This window comes from Anopheles gambiae, chromosome 3 (genome assembly GCF_943734735.2).
Source record: "Anopheles gambiae chromosome 3, idAnoGambNW_F1_1, whole genome shotgun sequence".
NCBI lineage: Eukaryota > Metazoa > Arthropoda > Insecta > Diptera > Culicidae > Anopheles > Anopheles gambiae.
Window position 1 is genome coordinate 49743321 of NC_064602.1, and position 19473 is coordinate 49762793.

Genomic DNA, 19473 nt, shown 5'->3' on the forward strand with positions numbered 1-19473 from the left:
ATCACCTGCTGCACCTTCGGCAGGGGTAAAGGAAGAGCGCACAACTACTATGTGAGACTGGCATGCACTTGATTCATTTGATGTGGGTCTTGTAAAAATCTTGTATCTCACTGCTACGTCATGAGTATTTCGAATCCGATTTATGTACAAACACATGTGATCAACTATTACCCACCATCAATCCTACAGCAAAAATATAGGAATGGTTAGCTAATTCCAAATGTGTAGGACCTTTAAGCAAAACAAAAGCACAATCCAGCAGCGGCGCCAGCCATCTATTATTGAAACCATCATCATCATTACCTTCCAATGCATAATCATGCACACAACCAGGTGCTGGGATTGTAGTGTAGCAGAGACTTGATAACTAGACATTCGCGAAGGTCGCTATAACGATCATTTGCCAGAACGATAGGCTGTTTTGCACCGGTCAAAAGCATCCACAGCCGCACACATGCATTGTAACTTGCCGTGGCAACACAGCATACAGCAGCTGACAGAGATAGGCCGCTAGCTGTAGCTAGCTAGAGTGAGAACCAATGAAAACAATTGCACCTTTTGCAGTTGAACGCGCAAATTCGGACCACGATTGCCACGAAACATTTGTTGTTTAATTTGTTTAGTACTTATATGCAACACTTTTAGCTTTTAGAGAGAAATCAAGATGAATTTATTTATTTTAAAATAAATTTATGTGTTTATTCTTTTGTAATTACGCTTTTAAATGATAGTACTTTTTTAAATGAAATTCAAAAAAATCGGCGTCTAGTATATTTTTAATGATTTATATTTATCTTTTAAATTTAACTGTAGGAATACTACAGTGCTATTGTTACTTGTAAAAAAGGTGTCATGTTGTTATAACGCAGGCGTAACGTAAGCATAGGAAGAGAAAATCTATTGCCACTCATGAAGAAGGATAGCACAGAGCGGTTTGTTTGATAGTGAAAGGACATATTAAAACACAATTTTATTAAAACACAAACACAATGCTACTCAAACGCAATGCTTCAGCAAAGATTAGCTAAATAAATTATAAAGTTTATTTGAAAGATTAGCGTTCATTATTAGTTTCAAAAGTGGATGTAACCATTAGGTTCGAAATATATAAATGGAAATTCAATTCAAATTCAGAACAATAGTTTTTTCAATTTCATACGACGTGTTCTGCTACGTGTTTTGGTAACGTGAAAAATTTGTCTATTAGTTCAGAATTATTTTCACCGTTACTAAGCCACACTATGATAACAAATGACGCGCCTGGCATGTTGGTATGATTTATGGCCATTTCAACGAAACTATAAAAGTGGTTGTGTATGTGTGTGTGTGATTATCGAGCTAGGCGAAACTAATAAAATTTTCTATGCGGTTAAGCTTGCTCTAGCTACAATGGTGCGAGATTTAATGCGCAAACATTTTATTTGCAGTAAACATTGTAGCACCTCGATGCAAACGCGTAGGAGTTGCACTACGCAATAGCAATAGCAACAACAACAACAACAACCAAACAACAAACAAACTATCACTGCCATGGATACAGTGTAACTTAGTGCATGTCAGCTGCACTACACGCTCGCACACATTGGCAATCGTCCAAGAACAAACTGGCGGATCATATCATGGGGAGAGCCGGTTTGAATCGGTTACGTTGACTCATATTCTTGTTTGGGTTTACACAATTTTCACAACTGCATACTTGAAAACAAAGTAGATTTATCAAGGTATAGGTACTGCGTTCGAAAGATGCCCTACAGCTAAACCCACTACCCATTGCTCAACATGCCCGCTTATCGTCGCGTTTCTTCGGAACACTTGACATCAATGTTTTTTAAACTCTATTTTGCACAACTTCAATGTTCACTTGACTTAGCTTGCATGCACCATGTGTCGCATGAAATAAATGTCGTTTGATGATAAGCCGCTAGTATAATATAGTTTTAATCGTTTTGTATTTCCAACCATCGAATGATAACAGAATACAAGTGAAAGCAAACTCTACAATTTCTTAACAGAATCAATTGCACGATCGATCATTACATGGGCAAGAGGGCTGGCTTAAGATGCACTTTTGCTTTTCCTACTCATTGCAAATAAATTCCGTTCACTGGTTCCCTTAGTTGTGTCAAAACCGTTGTAAATGAACCCACATCCGCTAGTACGAGCGTAAAATGGGACAACTATCGCGACACGCTGTTTTCCATGTTGCTTGGTGATGAACTCGGTGGAAGTGATGAGTAGCAACAGCAGCAACAATCACGAAATCAAGCGGATGCGCGCGAATTCGCCCCAATGCTAGTAGTAGTAGTAGTAGTAGTAGTGCGCAGTTCTGCTGAATGAAGATAGGGCTAGGCTATTTTTAGCGTGTGTAATTACTACCGCAATCTTGTACCACTCTCCTTCCAGCTGGTTCTGTTACGATTACGGGCAGGCAGGAGCAGAGACTGGAGGGTGCGGGAATACAGTACTGTCAGACAGAACCCCTAGAATGTGGATCCCCTTGATGCACAGGGCATCCGGTAGGTGAGATAGAAAAATCTGACTCATGATAGTGACAACTTCCATCTGATTCCATCCCCCGTTCGTGACGCCGCCCCCTTACCAATTGCTTCTCGCTACATGGTTTTCCTTTCACATGCAGTAGATCAATCAGCTGCACTGTTTCAAGTGGCTTGAACGAGTGCTATATCTTGGATGCTACAAAATTGCTACGCAGCCACGTCCAGGTCTGTTTTGAACCTTGGTGTTGCAAATTAAAGTAAATTCGCTTATAATAGCAAAGGGACTTGGGCAGTCATTCAGATATAGGTTAGTAACTGAATGTTTGTTGACAATATCATGGAACTCTAGCCTGTATGAAACCTTCTTTCATGCATTGACTTGTACTGAAAGGTATGCCCTCAATACAAACCCATAAAAACAAATGAAAGAGCGGGCACACAACCGCGGCAAAACAAAACAGCTGACAAAACAAAGCTGCTTCCATGCTACCGGCACGAAGTCGTATCACACACTCTGTTGTCATGGTAAGCTGCATTCAAATGCATTAGAGTGGGTTGACTCACACAACTACAAACGCAGCTACCCATTTGAAGCACTTACTTTCTCATTAGTTCATTTTCGTGTATGTTGTACGTTGATGTTTTCTATCCTGGTTTATTTTTGGATTAATTCCCCATTTTTCATTCATTCGTCAGTTTCAAGATGTTGTAATTCTAGTTCAGTTTGGTAGTGTTTTGCACAACTTTGATTGCATCCATTACTGTCAGGCGTTACGATAACTCAATTTACCGTGCAAATATATTACTATGCTCCAACGCACTGGTAATACCATTTCGGTGAATCCAATAACTTTCCTTCCTGTTACAAGGGATGTACAGTTTCTCTCTTATTCCCCCAATCAAATGCACTATAGTCAAAACCACATTGCAAGGAAACAGACACAGAACCGCTGCCTTTTGGTAACATAAGAAGGGTTCCCTAATTGCATTAAGACGAACGCACAGCACACGACTTGCATTGTGATGCGCAATCGACCGGGTCAAAATGAAAAAAAGACGAGCGGGAAGATAGGGGAAGATCGTTGCTTGCTTTCAAAAATCATAACATTGACTTTTGCACTTGATCTTGATTGCACCTACTAGGGAGCCTGATATATATTAAAGTAAATTTTAAGGAACATTTATTGTTATAATTCAAATTATGTCCGTACAAACTAATTCGTCAAAAACAAATCGACCTGATAACGGTAAATAGTATTCAAATGATACTTCATATTACATTTTTTGCAACGATTTTCAATGATTCATCAGCCAAAACTCTGATTTTGAAACAACCGGATCGATGCCACCGTCATTTGTATCAGCAATAGCAAACAACAGCTGGGTGAGAGGTTTGTTATTAGTTCGACCATCAGAGCAGTTCGGCATCGTAGATCGATCTTGGCGCCATACTTGCTTACCACACTGATACAGTCTCATACACACACACACACACACACACATACTCACAACTGTGTGCCTACAGGTTCAGCTGTGCGGTATTAAAACGCTAACAGCTGACAGTCACAACTCGTATTCACAAAATGGTATTTGTTTTTGCGACTTGATTTTGTTAAACGGGTTGAAAGTCTACATAATCACTGTTGGTTCGTGATGCATGATCCAATTGAAATGGTAAGGATCACTACCAATGTACAAAAAAGAATACATCACAATACATTGATTGAAGAAATTTTATCAAATATAATAACCAAACAAGTTACTTTGTTTCTTTTTTTTTCGGTGAATCAGTACTATAGCTATACATATTGTAAAAAAAATACATGATTTTTTCAAAGTTGGACTACCCTCCAATCGTCTACTGTTGTTTGGTTCTATTCTCATTTTTGTCCCACTCTCATCGTGCGCTCACACTCTCGTCGTATTCCTTCCTCTCTCTACCACTCTCTCTCTCTCGTTTGCTCCTTCCTTTCGTCTTTCCATCTCTTTCGTGCGCATACGCAGGAAACGTCAACAAGAGCTATCGATAAAGAGAGAAGGAAATGGTATAAAAATTACTGCGTAATTTCGTTACCAAAACAACGTCGCCGCCGCCGCCGTCGTCGTCGTCATTGCTTGGTACGGTGTGTGTCATGGGCTGTAGCAACGGCGTAAACCCCGCACACCCCACAGTGGGCGAGTGTTAGTGGCCCGTTCAAAAGCACACAACACATGGGCAGTGATGAAAACGGGCGGCGGCAGTGGCGGAGCAATGCATGCGCCGAAGGCAATAAAACAACACAAAACATACCGCGTGAGCTCGATATACAGCTGTTGAAGGCAGGCGCTGTGTAAAATATGCGTTGGAGAAAGAGATGGGAAGAGAGGAAGAGCGAAAGGACTGTTCGTTTTACAGCTGGCAAACGGAAGGAAACAACCCAGAGCAAGGTGTGCGCGCGCTCTCGGTTACACTTCCAATAATACTATCCTTTCTCCTTTGCGCGTGAGTTTTTTTACTTATTTCTTCTGCTTTTCGTTTATCAATGTGCTGTTGTAAATCAGATGATGATGCTAATGATCAACCGAGTAGAATGAGAATTATGCAATCCGTCTGCAGTCTCCGTTCTTTCTCGAAGTGCTTTATAGAACAAAAAACGCGCGCGATTTCTGCTGGGATGTTCTTCGCGCTATTTGTAACACCCCACCGCAATAACTTCCGGATAGATATCATTCTAATCAGGCTATTCTGTTCCTCATTTTCTGTAAGCAATAAACGAATACTTTTTGCATGCGAGCAAACAAAAAATGGAACAAATTTCAGTCGGCATAATCGTTCACCACAACAACACCCAAACATATGGCGGCTAACATCTGATCATAGGACAGACGCACCCTACCTGTATTACATGAGCGCCTTTCACGAGACTTTTTCCAATAGTAAACCCAACACAAACATGCATACATAAACACAGAACAAAAAAAATCATACACTCAGTGTTACACGTAGAGAACTGTGTGTGAGTGTGTGTACAAGCTGTAGAAGCAGCTTGTGCCTGGTCGGTCGCTTTGGCAACCACACTTGGCCCCGAAATGGTTCAGGCTCAGCAACGCTAGAATTGACGCTCTCTCCCGGCGCTTCCCTGCAGGATACACCAATACCGACGTAGATAAATGGTGAGCCCCGGCCCAAACGCACCACCGTGCGCATCGGGTCGTGTTCCTGTTATGTTTTGACTGGGAAATCAACGTAAAAAATGCGTCTCCCTACTGCGGCGAGAATTTCAACCACTGGCACACACACACAAAATAGGGAATATACGATGGAAGGGGAAATCGTTCTTCACTTTTCCTGTTCCACTCAGGTGGATTTAAGCGCGTTCATCTCTGCACGCTTCAGTTGCTGCATATCGGTTCGTCCCTTTTCGTCTGTTTAAGGAAAACAGAGGTGTCCACACATCGCTTGGTTTATCTCAAAATTATACCACACTTATAAGGAGTGCGTTCGTGTATGTGTTAGTGGAAAAGTACAACAAACCCCTGGAATTGCTCTATCTGAAAATGAAAAATAGGGTAGATGGAAAGAGGAAAGAACAGAGCAGGGAGAGTTTAATCAGAATGAGAGAATGATATGCAGGAGCTTTGAATTTGGAACTGCCAACCGATATATCCAAAACGAAAATGATTTTCTTTAGATACATTTTTTCTCTCTCCATGAAATCTCTTTACCTTTATACCGTGAACATATCGGTATATCAAAATTCTTGTCAATTTATTCTCAAAACTCTCTTTTATCTGACAAAACAAATACTGAAAAAAACGTCACACCTTCGAAATACAGCTGAGCGTTCATCGTGCACGCATTCATCAAACGAGAAGATGCCTTTTCCCTTTTAAATGTACTTCGCCACACATACACACGAAGGCACGCATTGCTAGAACACACCACTAGGCGCGCTCGCGTTCGTGCAACTCTAAAAGCAAAAGACGCCTCCACGCGGCGTCCCACGTTGCACTATAGACGCGAGTTTCAAAAGATGCTCTCTTCAAGAGCATTTCGTTCACGAGCACATAAAGCTATTTTCTTCATACTTTGCATTCTACTTGCGCATATCATCCACATTTTTGGTCGCTTTTTTAATCCTACGTGTACCTTTACCTTCATTTAACAACAGCACTGGGAATAGACTGATCGAGTTACCGTACGAGCCACAATCAGTAGGCCATATGTAGGTACCGGGGAGAGCATGTACCTGCATGTATGAGCCGTAATATTGGACCGCAAATATCACACCAGCGTATGACTTGCAAATCGCCCGATGAAAATATCGATTTTTGATAGACTATACCCTTTTCCTCTCATGAATTCATATCTTGTCTGGCAAGCATGTGCAATAGCATCGCTCATCGTCATCATCATCGTCATTGAACTCACCTCACTGTATCTTCCTCACATATGATATCCTGCATCGTGTCCAGTTGCATATGGTTTGCTGGGTACTGGGTTTGAAATTTATTGTGCTCACTTTGCGTTTGAGATTCTTCGTTTCTTTTCCAAACGTCCACCAACGACATCATCCGTGGCGCGATGCTCGCCAAACCAGCATATAGACGACGGTTTTGCGTCACAGCACACTGCCTTTATGCTTGCACCGGTTGCAAAACCAAGCGGATAACATGCCTTTTTCACTTCAAACACACAATGCCGTTAAACAATTGTTTTGCAGTAAGGTTTTTCTTCTTTTACTTTCTGTCTGCACTCTTATCTTCAAACACTGAATCAAAACATTAAATTAGGCCACCGTAGAATGCGCTTTTCACTTTCACACTCCACACACACTTCTGCCCAGCAGCTTAAGGATACGCGAACGCGACGCATTTACCATACGCCACACAGCGCTGATAAATGATTACTTTTACTTTTCTGAAAACAAAAAGGATCCCCCCACCAACAAGCCCGAACATTGTTTAGACAATTCTTGAAATAGCCTACTACACTGCGAGGTGCACCGATTAATTCACGATTTGGATCTCTTCTCTTCCGCAACCACGGTGAAGTGAATCAAAACAAATCAGAAGAACTAATCACAAACATATGCACAAACAATTCACACACACACACATATATATACACATGGCACACACATTCTCGGCACATGCATCCTATGATATGGCTTATATTTACACCACACCAAGTCTGCCAGGCCCTGGCAAGCTGACTAGATCGTGTCACTAAGCTGCACTGTAACAGCTGATCGCTCGCTGCAAATCCTTTCTTGCAAGCTAGGTTGATGAGCAGCACTATACCATTTCAACACCTGTCGTCATTTGTATCGTGAGAAGATGCTTCTTCCAAACATAACTATCACTGTTCACACACCTGCGGCCGCTAGCTGCATGGCCAGGAAATATCATCCACGGAACATTCAAAAACACACAGTTCGCCTACTTGGATAGATTACAACAGCTGCGCTGCGCTCCACAACATCAAATGCAACCACACACTTCTGTCAAATATTTCGCAAACTCAGTGCAAAAGCACCTACAATACACAGAAATCTCAGCTACACCCGTATATAAATCCATTGCATGATTGGTATGTGTTATTTCTATCGTTTTCTGCTAGTTTGACACGATGGCTTGCGATTTACGGAAAATGGTTTTGGGTGCGTTCGACATGACCATAGCGTTACTTCCCATGTTGAAAACACAATTTCCACTAACTAATCAATATAGCAAACACTAAACCACAGATTTTTTCACCGCTCACTTTGGCTACACCGTGTTATAATTTCACCCAAGAAGCACAATCAAGCATCATTTCTTTTACCTCGTCGACCGGACGCAAATGCGTGTAGTAGCTGTTAGCAGCTCACCAGAAAAACAAGCACGAAACGGACGAGCGTCCTCTGAGCGAGCGAGCGAACCGAACGCACAACACGGTATGATGGCTCTCAGTTGGTTTCTGAGAATTCTGGGTGGCGGGAAACAGCTGAGTCGAACGCTTCGATATTTGGAGTGACGCACACTAGCGTATCCGCCGGTAAATAATATATGGTTGCGTTTTACGCTGCCGACCAGCTAGCGTACGTACGCCGGTTGCATATACCCTCTCGTACTGCCTGGGCAAATTCTCTCTCACCATCATTCTCTCTCCTTCTAACCAACCACACACGCACACACGTACACATCCCTTAGCGCCTGCAGTAGTGTGCGTAAACCTTGCGTTTTTCATCGGAGTATAATTTTCACTCAAAATCTATGCTCCTCGGCTGGATATTCAATGGATCCGTCTTATTTCGACTTATTTTTGACCGTGTAGCTAATTTCACAAAACAATTTGACGCGTTGCTGCATATTTTCATAAACTATTGCAAACATATAAAACAGACGCGCGTTTGTGTGGGCATCAGCGAGAGGCGCGGTTGTAAGAGAAGAAATGCACGGACAAGAGAGAATTTATTTTACCAGAGCAGGTTTTGTCTATGTATGGATGGTGGATATGTGTGTATGTGTGATATATCAACAATTCCCAGCATTTATCGTCCATTTCACGTTACTTAGAGTCTTATAAGACTCCAATCACTGGAGTTGTAACTTGTAGTTTCGAATTGTTGATTAACCCTTTGCATTAGAAGCGTTACATCTGCTGAATAAAAACGCTTAAAAACAATTAAGGTGGAATGTTATGCTCATTTGTAACAGACACTTTTTAATAAAATCAACAGATAATAGCTTTAAGTAAACCGAAACTACGAATACGAAACCTAATGCATACCGGACAAGGAGCAAAATATATGATTTGCGGCGCTAGTTTCGTTAAATCCAGAACCTAGCAATGGTCTTTCGTCAAGTGCAGGGTTAGTCGCTACTATGGATCGTTGCCTGCAACGCATTGTTGGCACACATATTTGACTTTATCCAAACATATCGCCTAACACGCAGTTGAATGTAAAGTGTGGGCGATAAGTTGAATTTCAGGAAAAATGTGGTGCATATAGAAGGTGTATAGACTGGCCTTTCGAATGGCGACAAAACAATGTTTTATTTTTTAATGTGATATTAGATAAATATTATATGTTTTCCGAATTAATATTCGAATGTGAAAAAAATAATCATAAACAAACACGCCGTTTTGTCTGTGTATAGATATATTTTTTTAATAAAATATTTATTCAACCATGCGTTTTCATTCGCACAGAACCCCTCAATTACCGCACATTTCGATACATTTTAGGAGTTTTCTCATCTTAACGTGTTGTACATAATCTAACCTTATACACGTGCTTTACTGATCATTCTATTGTCTTATATCCTAAAAATGACTGTACAATTGTTGTTTTGTTGTCTATCAACGCTTAACTATGATTTCCACTCACTCAGTGTTAGTACATTGTGTTTGTTGTTTCAATTTCTACCACTGCCGCATTGGGAATCAATAATATACCTAATATAATATCTACTTCAGACATCTCAGTCCGGCGACAATTTAAGCGAGACAACCGTTGTAAAATGAATAAGTCTTTACACTATGATTCGAATAAAGAAAACTTTCTGCGCTACGATGAACTCAAACTCAAACTTCAAACTTTAATCTCTTCTACCGTCCACATCCGTTAACCATTAAAACCATTTTCTTCCTTTCTTACTACGCAGATTATTACTTATGCAAACTGAACGTGAAATTATTGCAGTTTAAAGTGCTTTGATTTGAGTTATTCATTATATTCATTGCGTTAAATGTGTGCCGTAATCTTGAAAATTGTTTGGTGTCAACGACCAGGAGCTTCTGTACACTCTACATACCGGAACAGAGACTAAAACCGAATTTGTGCTAAGGAAACATATCTTCCTTGCCTTCAATTGTACTAGCATTAAAATACGCCATTATAGTATAACGGAGAAACAACCCGTTACATTATCAATATCGCAACCGATCAAAATTTTACAATTTCCACACTTCGAAGGCTTTGTACGAAAAATTGCCTCATCTGACCGAATATTCTTATGGCAAGCAAGGATAGATTATCCAGCAACATCTACAAGCCCAAAAAGTTATGCTTGTGTGTTTAGAAGAATTGCGATATCATTTGCCTTGTTAAATTCTATCGAAAATGCTCAAACCGAACGCAGTTGCGCAGTTAAAGCGATCCAAAAAGAACTGCGTAACTCTTTCATACACGTTTGTCGAATTCCGTTTGTTCAGCCTAAATACCTCGAGAGTGGTAGATATTTTATCAACAAAAACGAATTGTTTGTTTGCAATGAAATTGATATTTAATTATTGTTTTATGTGACTCTCGTACAGAAATTCAACTTATTCCTTTCGTGATTTTTTTTTAATTTCAGCTAACAGACTGTTCGTAATGCATTTTGATAATTCATGTGACCAATCAGTTCAATTTGCTCCAATAACTGTGAAATTTGGAAAACTGCATAGCGCCGATTGGAAAGGATGCGTAACACGGGAACAGTGTTGTATTTGGTTTCATAGTGCAGTAAAATTCATACATACAAATCGTTATAGGCATGGTGTTTGTTGGACTTATTGGTTTGACTGTTGATAGTCCTTTAATCACGGCTTATTAGTAGAGGCCACCATACTTCCATGTTTGATTGCTGGATAACATTCCCTGATTCGTGAGTTCCTGTTGTGTTAACATATGTGGTTTATGTCCACAGCATGTTGGTTAATTGTATTTCTATTATCTTCTTGCTAGATTAATCAAATGTGTAAAACGGTTCCTCCTGTTTCCCCAAATTTCCTGTGTTTCACTGAAAAGAATTTTGATTTAACACGCATTTGTGAAACTAATGCCTCGAATATTGAAATTTTTAAGCTGCGACCTACAAATTAATAACATTGTGCACCTTCACCGTAACAGGTTTACGCGGGCGATTCAATTTTCAATAATCGACGAATAATAAGGTTCATCGACATTGATCCTGGTTGACAAAATTTATATTAGTGTTCAATGCAATTAGTTTATACTACCTTCGCTACCAATAGTGGTATTGGTATAAAAATAATGCTAGCTTCCAACAATTCCAAAATTTCCAATAGCCACAGTGAAATTACACCGTATTCAAAATAGCTTTAAAGAAACAAAATGCTAAAATTAGATCCGTGTTCCCCCTATTTCATTTGGGCAATACACTCACATTTAATTCATAAAATGAATTTCGAAAAAAAAATATCTCAGCTAAATGAGGAATTCTACATTAAAAACCTGATAATTGTATAAATGATAAGTTGCATCTGTGTTCAACTACAAATGTAAGATCGAACGATGAAAAGAGTTAAAAATTAATTACCGGAAACGAAAATTTATGATTGCACACGATTCAGTTGCAGTTGAAGAAAAATCTATGCCCCTCCCCCTCGCACATGGATATAAAAAAATCCTCCGAGACATGGTTTATGGGCATCAAACAAATTAATTAAAACCAAACAAAAATGATAACAAACCAAAAATGCGCAGTACCGTCAACTCCTTATCGTAGCATGCGTGATTTGTTCTCCAAGGTGACAAAGCTTGTGTCTCGATGATTGTTACTACAGAAACTTTTTTCCCGTTGCTTTCGAAAGGTGGCGTAACTTGGTCGGATCGATTTTACACTTCAGTTGCTGAATGAGATCGAAAATTTTAAGCGCTGGACCTACTTTCAGATTTAGCAGTGTAATGATATCGTCCTTGCTGAGCTCGAGCAAACGCTTACCGTCAATATCCTTCTGCACAAACTGCTCGGCATGAACGGCACAGTCATTTATAGTAAGAAAGGTGGCAACGTCTTTCACTTCCCAGCTTTCTGGCATAATTTGTCCGCTGTTCGTAACTGCCATACCGAAGGAGGAAGACGAGTTCGATGAACCTGCCACAATAGCGCCAGAATTGCTTCCGTTCGAGTTGCACGATCCGCCTGCGACACCGCCACCGATTGAATCCGGCGATGCTCCACTGTTGGCTGAATCATGCTGAATTAATCGTGGTATAGTCTTGTCTGTCTCGTTGTCCGCTATCTCGGAAGATGGTGCAGTGGATGGAAGTCCGGTGGCGGAACTGGATTCACCATCCTCGTCCTCTGTGCGCATATCGATATCGTCTTGGTCGATCATGTTACCCGTTGTGGCGGTGGTAGCCGTTCCAGCGGTCCCACTAGACGAATGATCGAAGATTGGCCCCAGCAAGCTCGTTCCACTGAGCAGGGAAGCTGTTGTGTTGTGATTTGGTTCGTTCTTTATGAATGTGTGCAATGCGGGCGATGTGCCGGTGACGTCTCCACTCAATCCCATTGCTGCTAGCTCGGATGGTTGTTGGTTCTGTTGCATTTGCAGTTGACTCCCCATTAGCAGTGAAGCACTGTTGTCACTCGAATACTGTTGAGATAGCTGACCGCCCAAATCGGACGTGGCCATTTGCCCAAGAGAACTGTAGTCAAATTGGGCCGGATTTGCTGCCAGTAATTTCTGTTGCTCAAAGTGCTCTTGTTCCTTTTTGATTCTTGCCGTACGTGTTGTCGGAGCAGGTTGAGCTGTAAAGTTATCAATATAATATGTACAACCTCTTATTTCTTGACGAGATAAATGGTTGAGACCAGCGAAATGAAGAAGTGAAAGGAATTAATGGTGTATGTTTGGTTATATGTATCTTTCAGGTGTGCTAATGATGTTACGAATAGAACATGCCAACATTGAACATATATTCATGCTATAAACGCGTACCTATAACAGATTGTTCAAGCGCAAGATCCTTGAACTCTATCAAATTAATATTTACATTCATGCATCATGAAAACTAAGCCAATGGATGATGGATCAAAAGATATGCATCAACACTTACCCTCATCATGTGATGGCTCCACCTTTAGCTTCTTCTTTCGTTTGCCCTTTTTCGTCGTTTTGGGAGAAATTTTTTGTGTCGGTACGACTTTCGGCAAAATACGGGGCCCTTCTAACTTGTGTCCCACAAGTACACACCAACCAATTGGATAGATGTCGGGGCTTTCACTATCCAACCACTGATCGTACTCTTCTTCCCATCCATCAAAATGCACCTTTAACAAACGTCCAACCACGCGTGCAATCGTTGCTACACATATCAGTCTAGGGTCCATTAGATCGGCCGATTCCAATTTCATTCCCTCCTAGCGAACCGAAATAAATTAACGATTTGATAGGTTCAAAAGCTGCAGTCATTTTCCTATTGCAGCAACAATATCCTTACCTTAAACCGTTGCCGAATTTGATCTCGATGAAAGATGTCCTCCGTGGCCGGTTTGCTATTGGTATCCAGTAGATACTGCTCCCAGGTAAACGTGTTAAGATCGTACCCTTTTGGTGGTGTTAGAGTAATCTTGTTCTTCGCACAGAACCCAACCGGGAAAATGCAGGGTGATTTTTCGTGATAACAAAACCAATCGGCCCCATTCACGTCCGGATCGTACGAATCGATACGAACCATAATGTAGCCGAACTTCAACACCGTCATTACTGTGGCTACACAGATCGAGGAAAGATTTAACGGATCTACCGCTTCCAGCTTCATGTTTTCCTCGAAACCTGTTTGTTTGCCATCGAAACAGTACTCTTCGAACTGGAAGTTGGTCTTGAATAGGTCCATTGTAGCATCATCTTCGTGCGGTTCCAAGATTTGATCACTAGCCGCTGTTTCATAAAAGAAAAAAAAAACAAAAAAACGGTAATGAATATTAAGCAGCTTTGTGCTGATAATTTAAGCAAAGACAATGTCGTACCGTTCATCCTGTCCATATATTCCTCGGGTGCTGCCAGGTTGTGTCCCACTGTTGTTGCCCAACCGACTGGATGTATCAGTGGGGAGTCCTCATGACACCAAAAACCGTAGTCATCCGGTGAGCTATCGTAGTACCGAACGTACAATCGCTTTCCGATTATCTTGCTGATGGTTGCCAGTTTTACTTGCGAGATACGATTTTTATCCACCACCTCCAGGTTCAAACCAACGCGAAATCGAGATTTAAAACTGTCGCTGATTTTATTGTAGAAAGTCGAGGGAAGAGTACGCGCATTTGAAAGCCGCGACACGAGAAACTCTTTCCAATCGGGGGACGGTTTTTCAATGCTCTTTGGTGGTATCAGAGGCTTCCCGCGTGTCGCACACCAGCCCACCGGATGAACTTCTGCTGAACATAGATTAACCCAGAAATCTTTCGACGAGTCCGCATCAAACCCTTCGTAGCGAAGCAGGGCCTTATAACCACAAATGCGTAGCACGGTCGCAACCCAGAAACTGTGCGGCATTCCCCCGATCAGGGCCTGTTGAACATCACAGTCTGTGTTTTCTACCTCCACCTTCATCCCGATCACGACGTTTGGCCACATTTCATAACCGGGAGCGTGCTTGAAACAGGTGACTGGTGCGGCATAGAACTTTGGATCTGCTAACGCTTGCGTCCAATCATAAGAGTTATGAAACTCGTTCGGTTTCCTACGTATGCTATTGATACGATCGTCTTGGGGGCATGGCGAAGGTAAACGGGTCCCTTTGGGCAACTGGGGAATCTCCTCCTGTGGCAGTATCTCCTGCAGAATGCCTGTCCCTCCGACCATCTTGCCTCCAAGCATAATATTGTTTGTGATACTGCTGTCATCGTGACTACTAATATTGCTATTGATACCTCCGCCACTGTTAGTATTCGGTTGGGTAAGAGATGTTCCAGACATCTTGAATCGATAACCGATTGTTTGTACTTGTTCTTGTTGCTGGTGCAGTTGCTGTAACGGCACACGTTTGGTGTCCAACTCTTCCGTTGATGAATGCGATTCGTCTATCAGTTGGTCAGGCGGACTGGATAATAGACCAATGTTGGATGTCTCGGTCGACGAAGAAGACGTGGCGATATGTTTGCTGTCGTCGTTTACCGTTCCAGATGCTTTGATTCCGGATCCTGATCGGAACGGTGCACTGAACACGCGAAGTGATTCGAACGAGCGAGCACATGCCAAACTACAGAAACGTCTTTGCTTTGTATAAAATGAATGCTTTACTCCGATGGCTCCGCATTTTTCACAGATTGCTACGGGAGAGAAAAATGCATCAAACTTTAAAACATGATATGACGCCAGGTTTAACACGACCATGAGGAAGATTTTACGAACATGAAGGTAGAATACGAAGGATACATTATCGACAAACGTTACTTATGTTCGCTTCAGTTTGTTGTGGGTGTGATTGAAATAAATGAACTGAGGAATATTCAGAAAAAAACTCTTTTGGGCTCTTTGTGTGAAATATTCTGCCTATCGTAAAATGGCACTGAGCAGAATTAAGAAACAGTATCTCGTTAAATAACCTTTTAATTCGCTTTTGCAAACTTCGATGCGAGATGATGTACATAAAATGATGTATATGGAGATGTATGATATAATGATCGAACGTTTTAAATCATAACATCACTACTGCCAAACCGAATCTAACCAAACAATAGCGAATAGAATCACAGTAGGAGGCAAATTATAAGTAATTCAAAATAAAATAAAAACTTAAAATAACCTACCCATGCCATCGCGTTGTATAGGAATCACCGACGGATCTATGTCACCTTTGTAAGCTATTGGAGTTTTTAGTACAAGGCCAGGCCTCTTCACTGGTCTAATTTTCTTGCTCGGGTACCGTTCAACCGGCATCGTACCACCATACATTCCCACTGGATAAGCCGCACCACCACTGTTAGCTGCTTCTTGTCGTTGCTGATGGAATCGCGACTGAGATGGATTCGAGGCAACACTGTGTTGATCTACGTCCATGGTTGCCGTCGCGCCAGGACTGCACCGACTGTTGCTATTACTACTGTTGCTGTTAGACGCATCGGCCATACCGTCATAGTCGAGAAAGTGGGATTGCAGCATATGCGTATCGTTTAACAGCTTGTAGGGAAGCATGATGTCCTGACGCGCAACGGAAAGGAAATCGCTACCCGTCCCATTGTTCATTAGCTGCTGATACTGTCCATAGCTTTGAAGCGAAGGATGATCGTCATCATCCCCGGGACCCTCTAATCCTTCGTTGTTCCCATCCTCGTCCGAAGGAGACGCTGTTGCCACAGCCGCTGCTGCCGCTGCCGCCGCTGCCGCCAGTTCTCTACCATCGATTGCAAATTTCCCACTTCCATCCATCAGACGCATACCAACACCGGCTAGAGCCGGTGGTCCAATGCCTGTGGCCGATGATGTGCCGTCCGGCGAAACACTGTTTGCGGCTGATAATGCACTGGTTTGATCTAAAAATCCATATCCACTTAAAGCAAGCTGCTGTTGCAGTAACTGTTGCTGTTGCGCCTGCTGCTGTTGCTGGTGCTGCTGCTGCTGATGCTGCTGCTGCTGAATATTGAACAATTCCGGATTAGTTAGCGCCAGTGCCTCGGCAGCATTTGGCACGGCGGCCAAACCGGAAGTTGTTGGAATGGCCGACATATGTCCGCTATATTCACTGATTAGTGAGCTGATGGCAGCCGGATTCATGTCCTGCTTACAAGCATATCCAGAAGTGCCAATTTCAATTATGATAACGTTCGTTACACATCAATACAAATCGTTCGGTGCCAGCAAACACCCCCACAAATGCGACACGTGCATATACACACACATGCACATAGATTAAGTAACAATCATTAACGGTTAACAAACATCAACATCAAAATGCACACGTATATTGGTTGGATTGATGTAAAATGTAAAAAACCAGCAAGTTTTGATTCAGTAATTATTAGGACAGCATTCACGTTTTAGTATGGTTTCATTGGGGTTTAACAATCATCCAGTACCGATGCATAGTAAAATACACCCCATTCGAATATACGACCGTAGGTGGTTGGATAAATGCGAATGTTTTGTTTGTTTACCAATTATGTTTGTTTGCGAGACAGTTCGGTTTCAACGGTGGCATGTTATAATGATGAAGGATGGCGCAGGTGATGTGTGCATCAGATCCGTTTGTGTAACATAATCGTAAGACAAAATCAAACAAGCATAAAAGGGGAAAATAGAAGAAAAAGAAATGCAAATTAGATAAGGTGACAAACTAAAAATACTGCAACTGAAGCAATAGCTGGACTTGGGATTGATGATTATGAGTTCACCAATTTGCGTGGTTTGGTTGTTTTGTTTATATCTGGGTTACGCTGAAAACAACACCGAATGGTATCACAAGATGCGATACGCCTGTAGTTGTTGTACAAACGAAATTGATGATCTGCCTCAGCAGCAAGCGATACTATACCAAGCACACTCTGAACATTACATTTACACAATCTACATCAATCGCCGGGGATTTAGGGACACGTTGTGAAGAAATTGCTTTTGCCTACCATTGCATGGGTCTGCTGCGTGATGTCTTCCATGACGCTCGATACCGGTGGTCCGTAGTAGTTGGTTAAGTTCTCATCAAGCGGTGATGCAAGCTGTCCCATCCAAACCATAGTACCGAACTCTTGAGGATTCATACTAGGCAGCACTCGATTGAAAACTGCAAAAAACAACACATATTCAGAATCGCATGTTAGGAACTTTTATTTCATGTATGCAACCGGGGATGCCGCATATTCGTTCCCTTGATGGTGTGTGTGTTCCCGTGCGTGCCTATGTATGCGAGTGTTGATTGAATACATTCGGAAAGGCGAATTCTATTCTAGCAGAGCTGGCAAATTACCTGTTTTTATGATCTTTGCTGATTTTACACTGACGAGTAATATAAATTCGAAAAAACTGAGCAATATTTAGACAACAACATTATACGCATTCCCGAATGGGACGAAAACACAATGCGTGCCCAACATTCAACACACACACACCAATACACACATTGTAACATGTCACGATAATTACACTACTCCTTTCAACAAGCATCGAATGTTTAAAAACAAAATTTGGTTTCTATTTCCTATGATTTTGCCACGAAACACTACACCTTTGTTTTCTGATCTGTATGCGAATGGAATCAAACGTTAATAATATGTAAAAGCATCGCATGGTATTTGGCTACAGATTTGCTCCGTAATCAATTCTGATGTTTGGTATTCGATCCTTGCCCACGTATAAAAATAGAAGCACTATCAATACTAAAATGTTGTCGCTTTCGGGATATTTTCCTAGCCATTTAAACACTTCACTCTCTGCAGGAAGTAGAACAAAAAACATTTTAAGGATACCCTTTACGAAGAGGCTTCCAAAGGAAACGACGAATGTAACACATACAATCTTGCATATGATTCACAAACACACAGAAACGCACTTCTACACTTTGCTTGTCATACGGTTCCTGCCTTCTTTCTTCCTTCCGTTCTGCTGTATAGAAAAAAAAACGAGGGGCTCTCGCAATTTGCATTGCACCATATTCCCTAAATTGTTGCTTCCAGGGATTCTTTTACAATGTATCTTTGCGACCGTGCCTGCTAAATCCTGCTTAACATACTTACCATTCATAGTTAAAGCCTAGCAAGGCATATCGAGCTTGCGTTTTTCCGTCTCAGCAGAGCAGCCACACGCATGAAATCCTCGCTTCCCAAGCCGTCTCTCGTGCTAGCTGCATTCGCCAGTGCTAATGATGTCGCGTGCTTACGAGATAACTGCGAGTGGATTGAATTGTTACTACGCGAAGTTCAGTGCTATTGTTTTCGGAATGCACCTGGCTGGTTGCGTCGGATGAAGAAAAATACAAAAACGCGCTGCTAAAAAATATCTTTCACTCGAAAGCGCGAAGTACCATGTATACAGGAAAGGTAATTTCATCGAGGTTGTTAGATGCGAGGTGCGTCAGTGGCATTTTGCTGGTCACCAGATCGAATGTCAAAAGTGACAGTACACGGTCGGATGTATTCAAAATAGCGAACGGTAACGAAATTTTCATTCCCATCTTTTCATTAGGGTATGTGTATAATATCTTGCAGCTAATCTAAAACACCAGATTTCGGTACTAGAAAATAGCACAGATCTATTAAACGCAAGTATCATTCACTAGTTAAA

The 19473-nt window shown here is 41.6% G+C and overlaps 2 protein-coding genes across 11 annotated transcripts in view; both read right to left on the reverse strand.

Annotated features, from left to right (window-relative positions):
* LOC133393459 (putative uncharacterized protein DDB_G0282129) overlaps positions 1–8576 on the reverse strand; it is a 69312-nt gene extending 60736 nt beyond the window's left edge. Inside the window, exons 1-2 of one of the 6 annotated variants that reach the window (XM_061658563.1) lie at positions 8305–8576; positions 6910–7249 (exon numbers count right to left, since the gene is read on the reverse strand). In XM_061658563.1, the coding sequence (XP_061514547.1) occupies positions 6910–7052 (143 nt within the window). In that variant the 5' untranslated portion in view covers positions 7053–7249; positions 8305–8576. Of the gene's footprint in view, positions 1–6909; positions 7399–8244 lie in introns of all 6 variants that reach the window. The other 5 variants (XM_061658565.1, XM_061658566.1, XM_061658564.1 and 2 more) reach the window with 5 other exon arrangements.
* Positions 8577–9607: 1031 nt separating this feature from the next.
* Positions 9608–19397, reverse strand: LOC1279624 (polycomb protein Sfmbt). 5 transcript variants are annotated; one of them, XM_061661321.1, is made up of 8 exons: positions 19136–19397; positions 18927–19076; positions 17820–17977; positions 16011–16977; positions 14229–15530; positions 13700–14139; positions 13316–13619; positions 9608–13007 (listed from the first exon to the last, which is right to left on the reverse strand). In XM_061661321.1, exons 2-8 carry the CDS (start codon positions 18931–18933, stop codon positions 12031–12033), a joined length of 4155 nt encoding a protein of 1384 aa, XP_061517305.1. In that variant the 5' UTR covers positions 18934–19076; positions 19136–19397; the 3' UTR covers positions 9608–12030. The 5 variants fall into 5 exon arrangements, with proteins under 5 accessions (XP_061517305.1, XP_061517301.1, XP_061517302.1 ...); XM_061661317.1 differs by having other exon boundaries at positions 9608–13046; XM_061661318.1 differs by having other exon boundaries at positions 9608–13046; positions 18927–19237.
* Between the last annotated feature and the right edge of the window lie 76 nt (positions 19398–19473).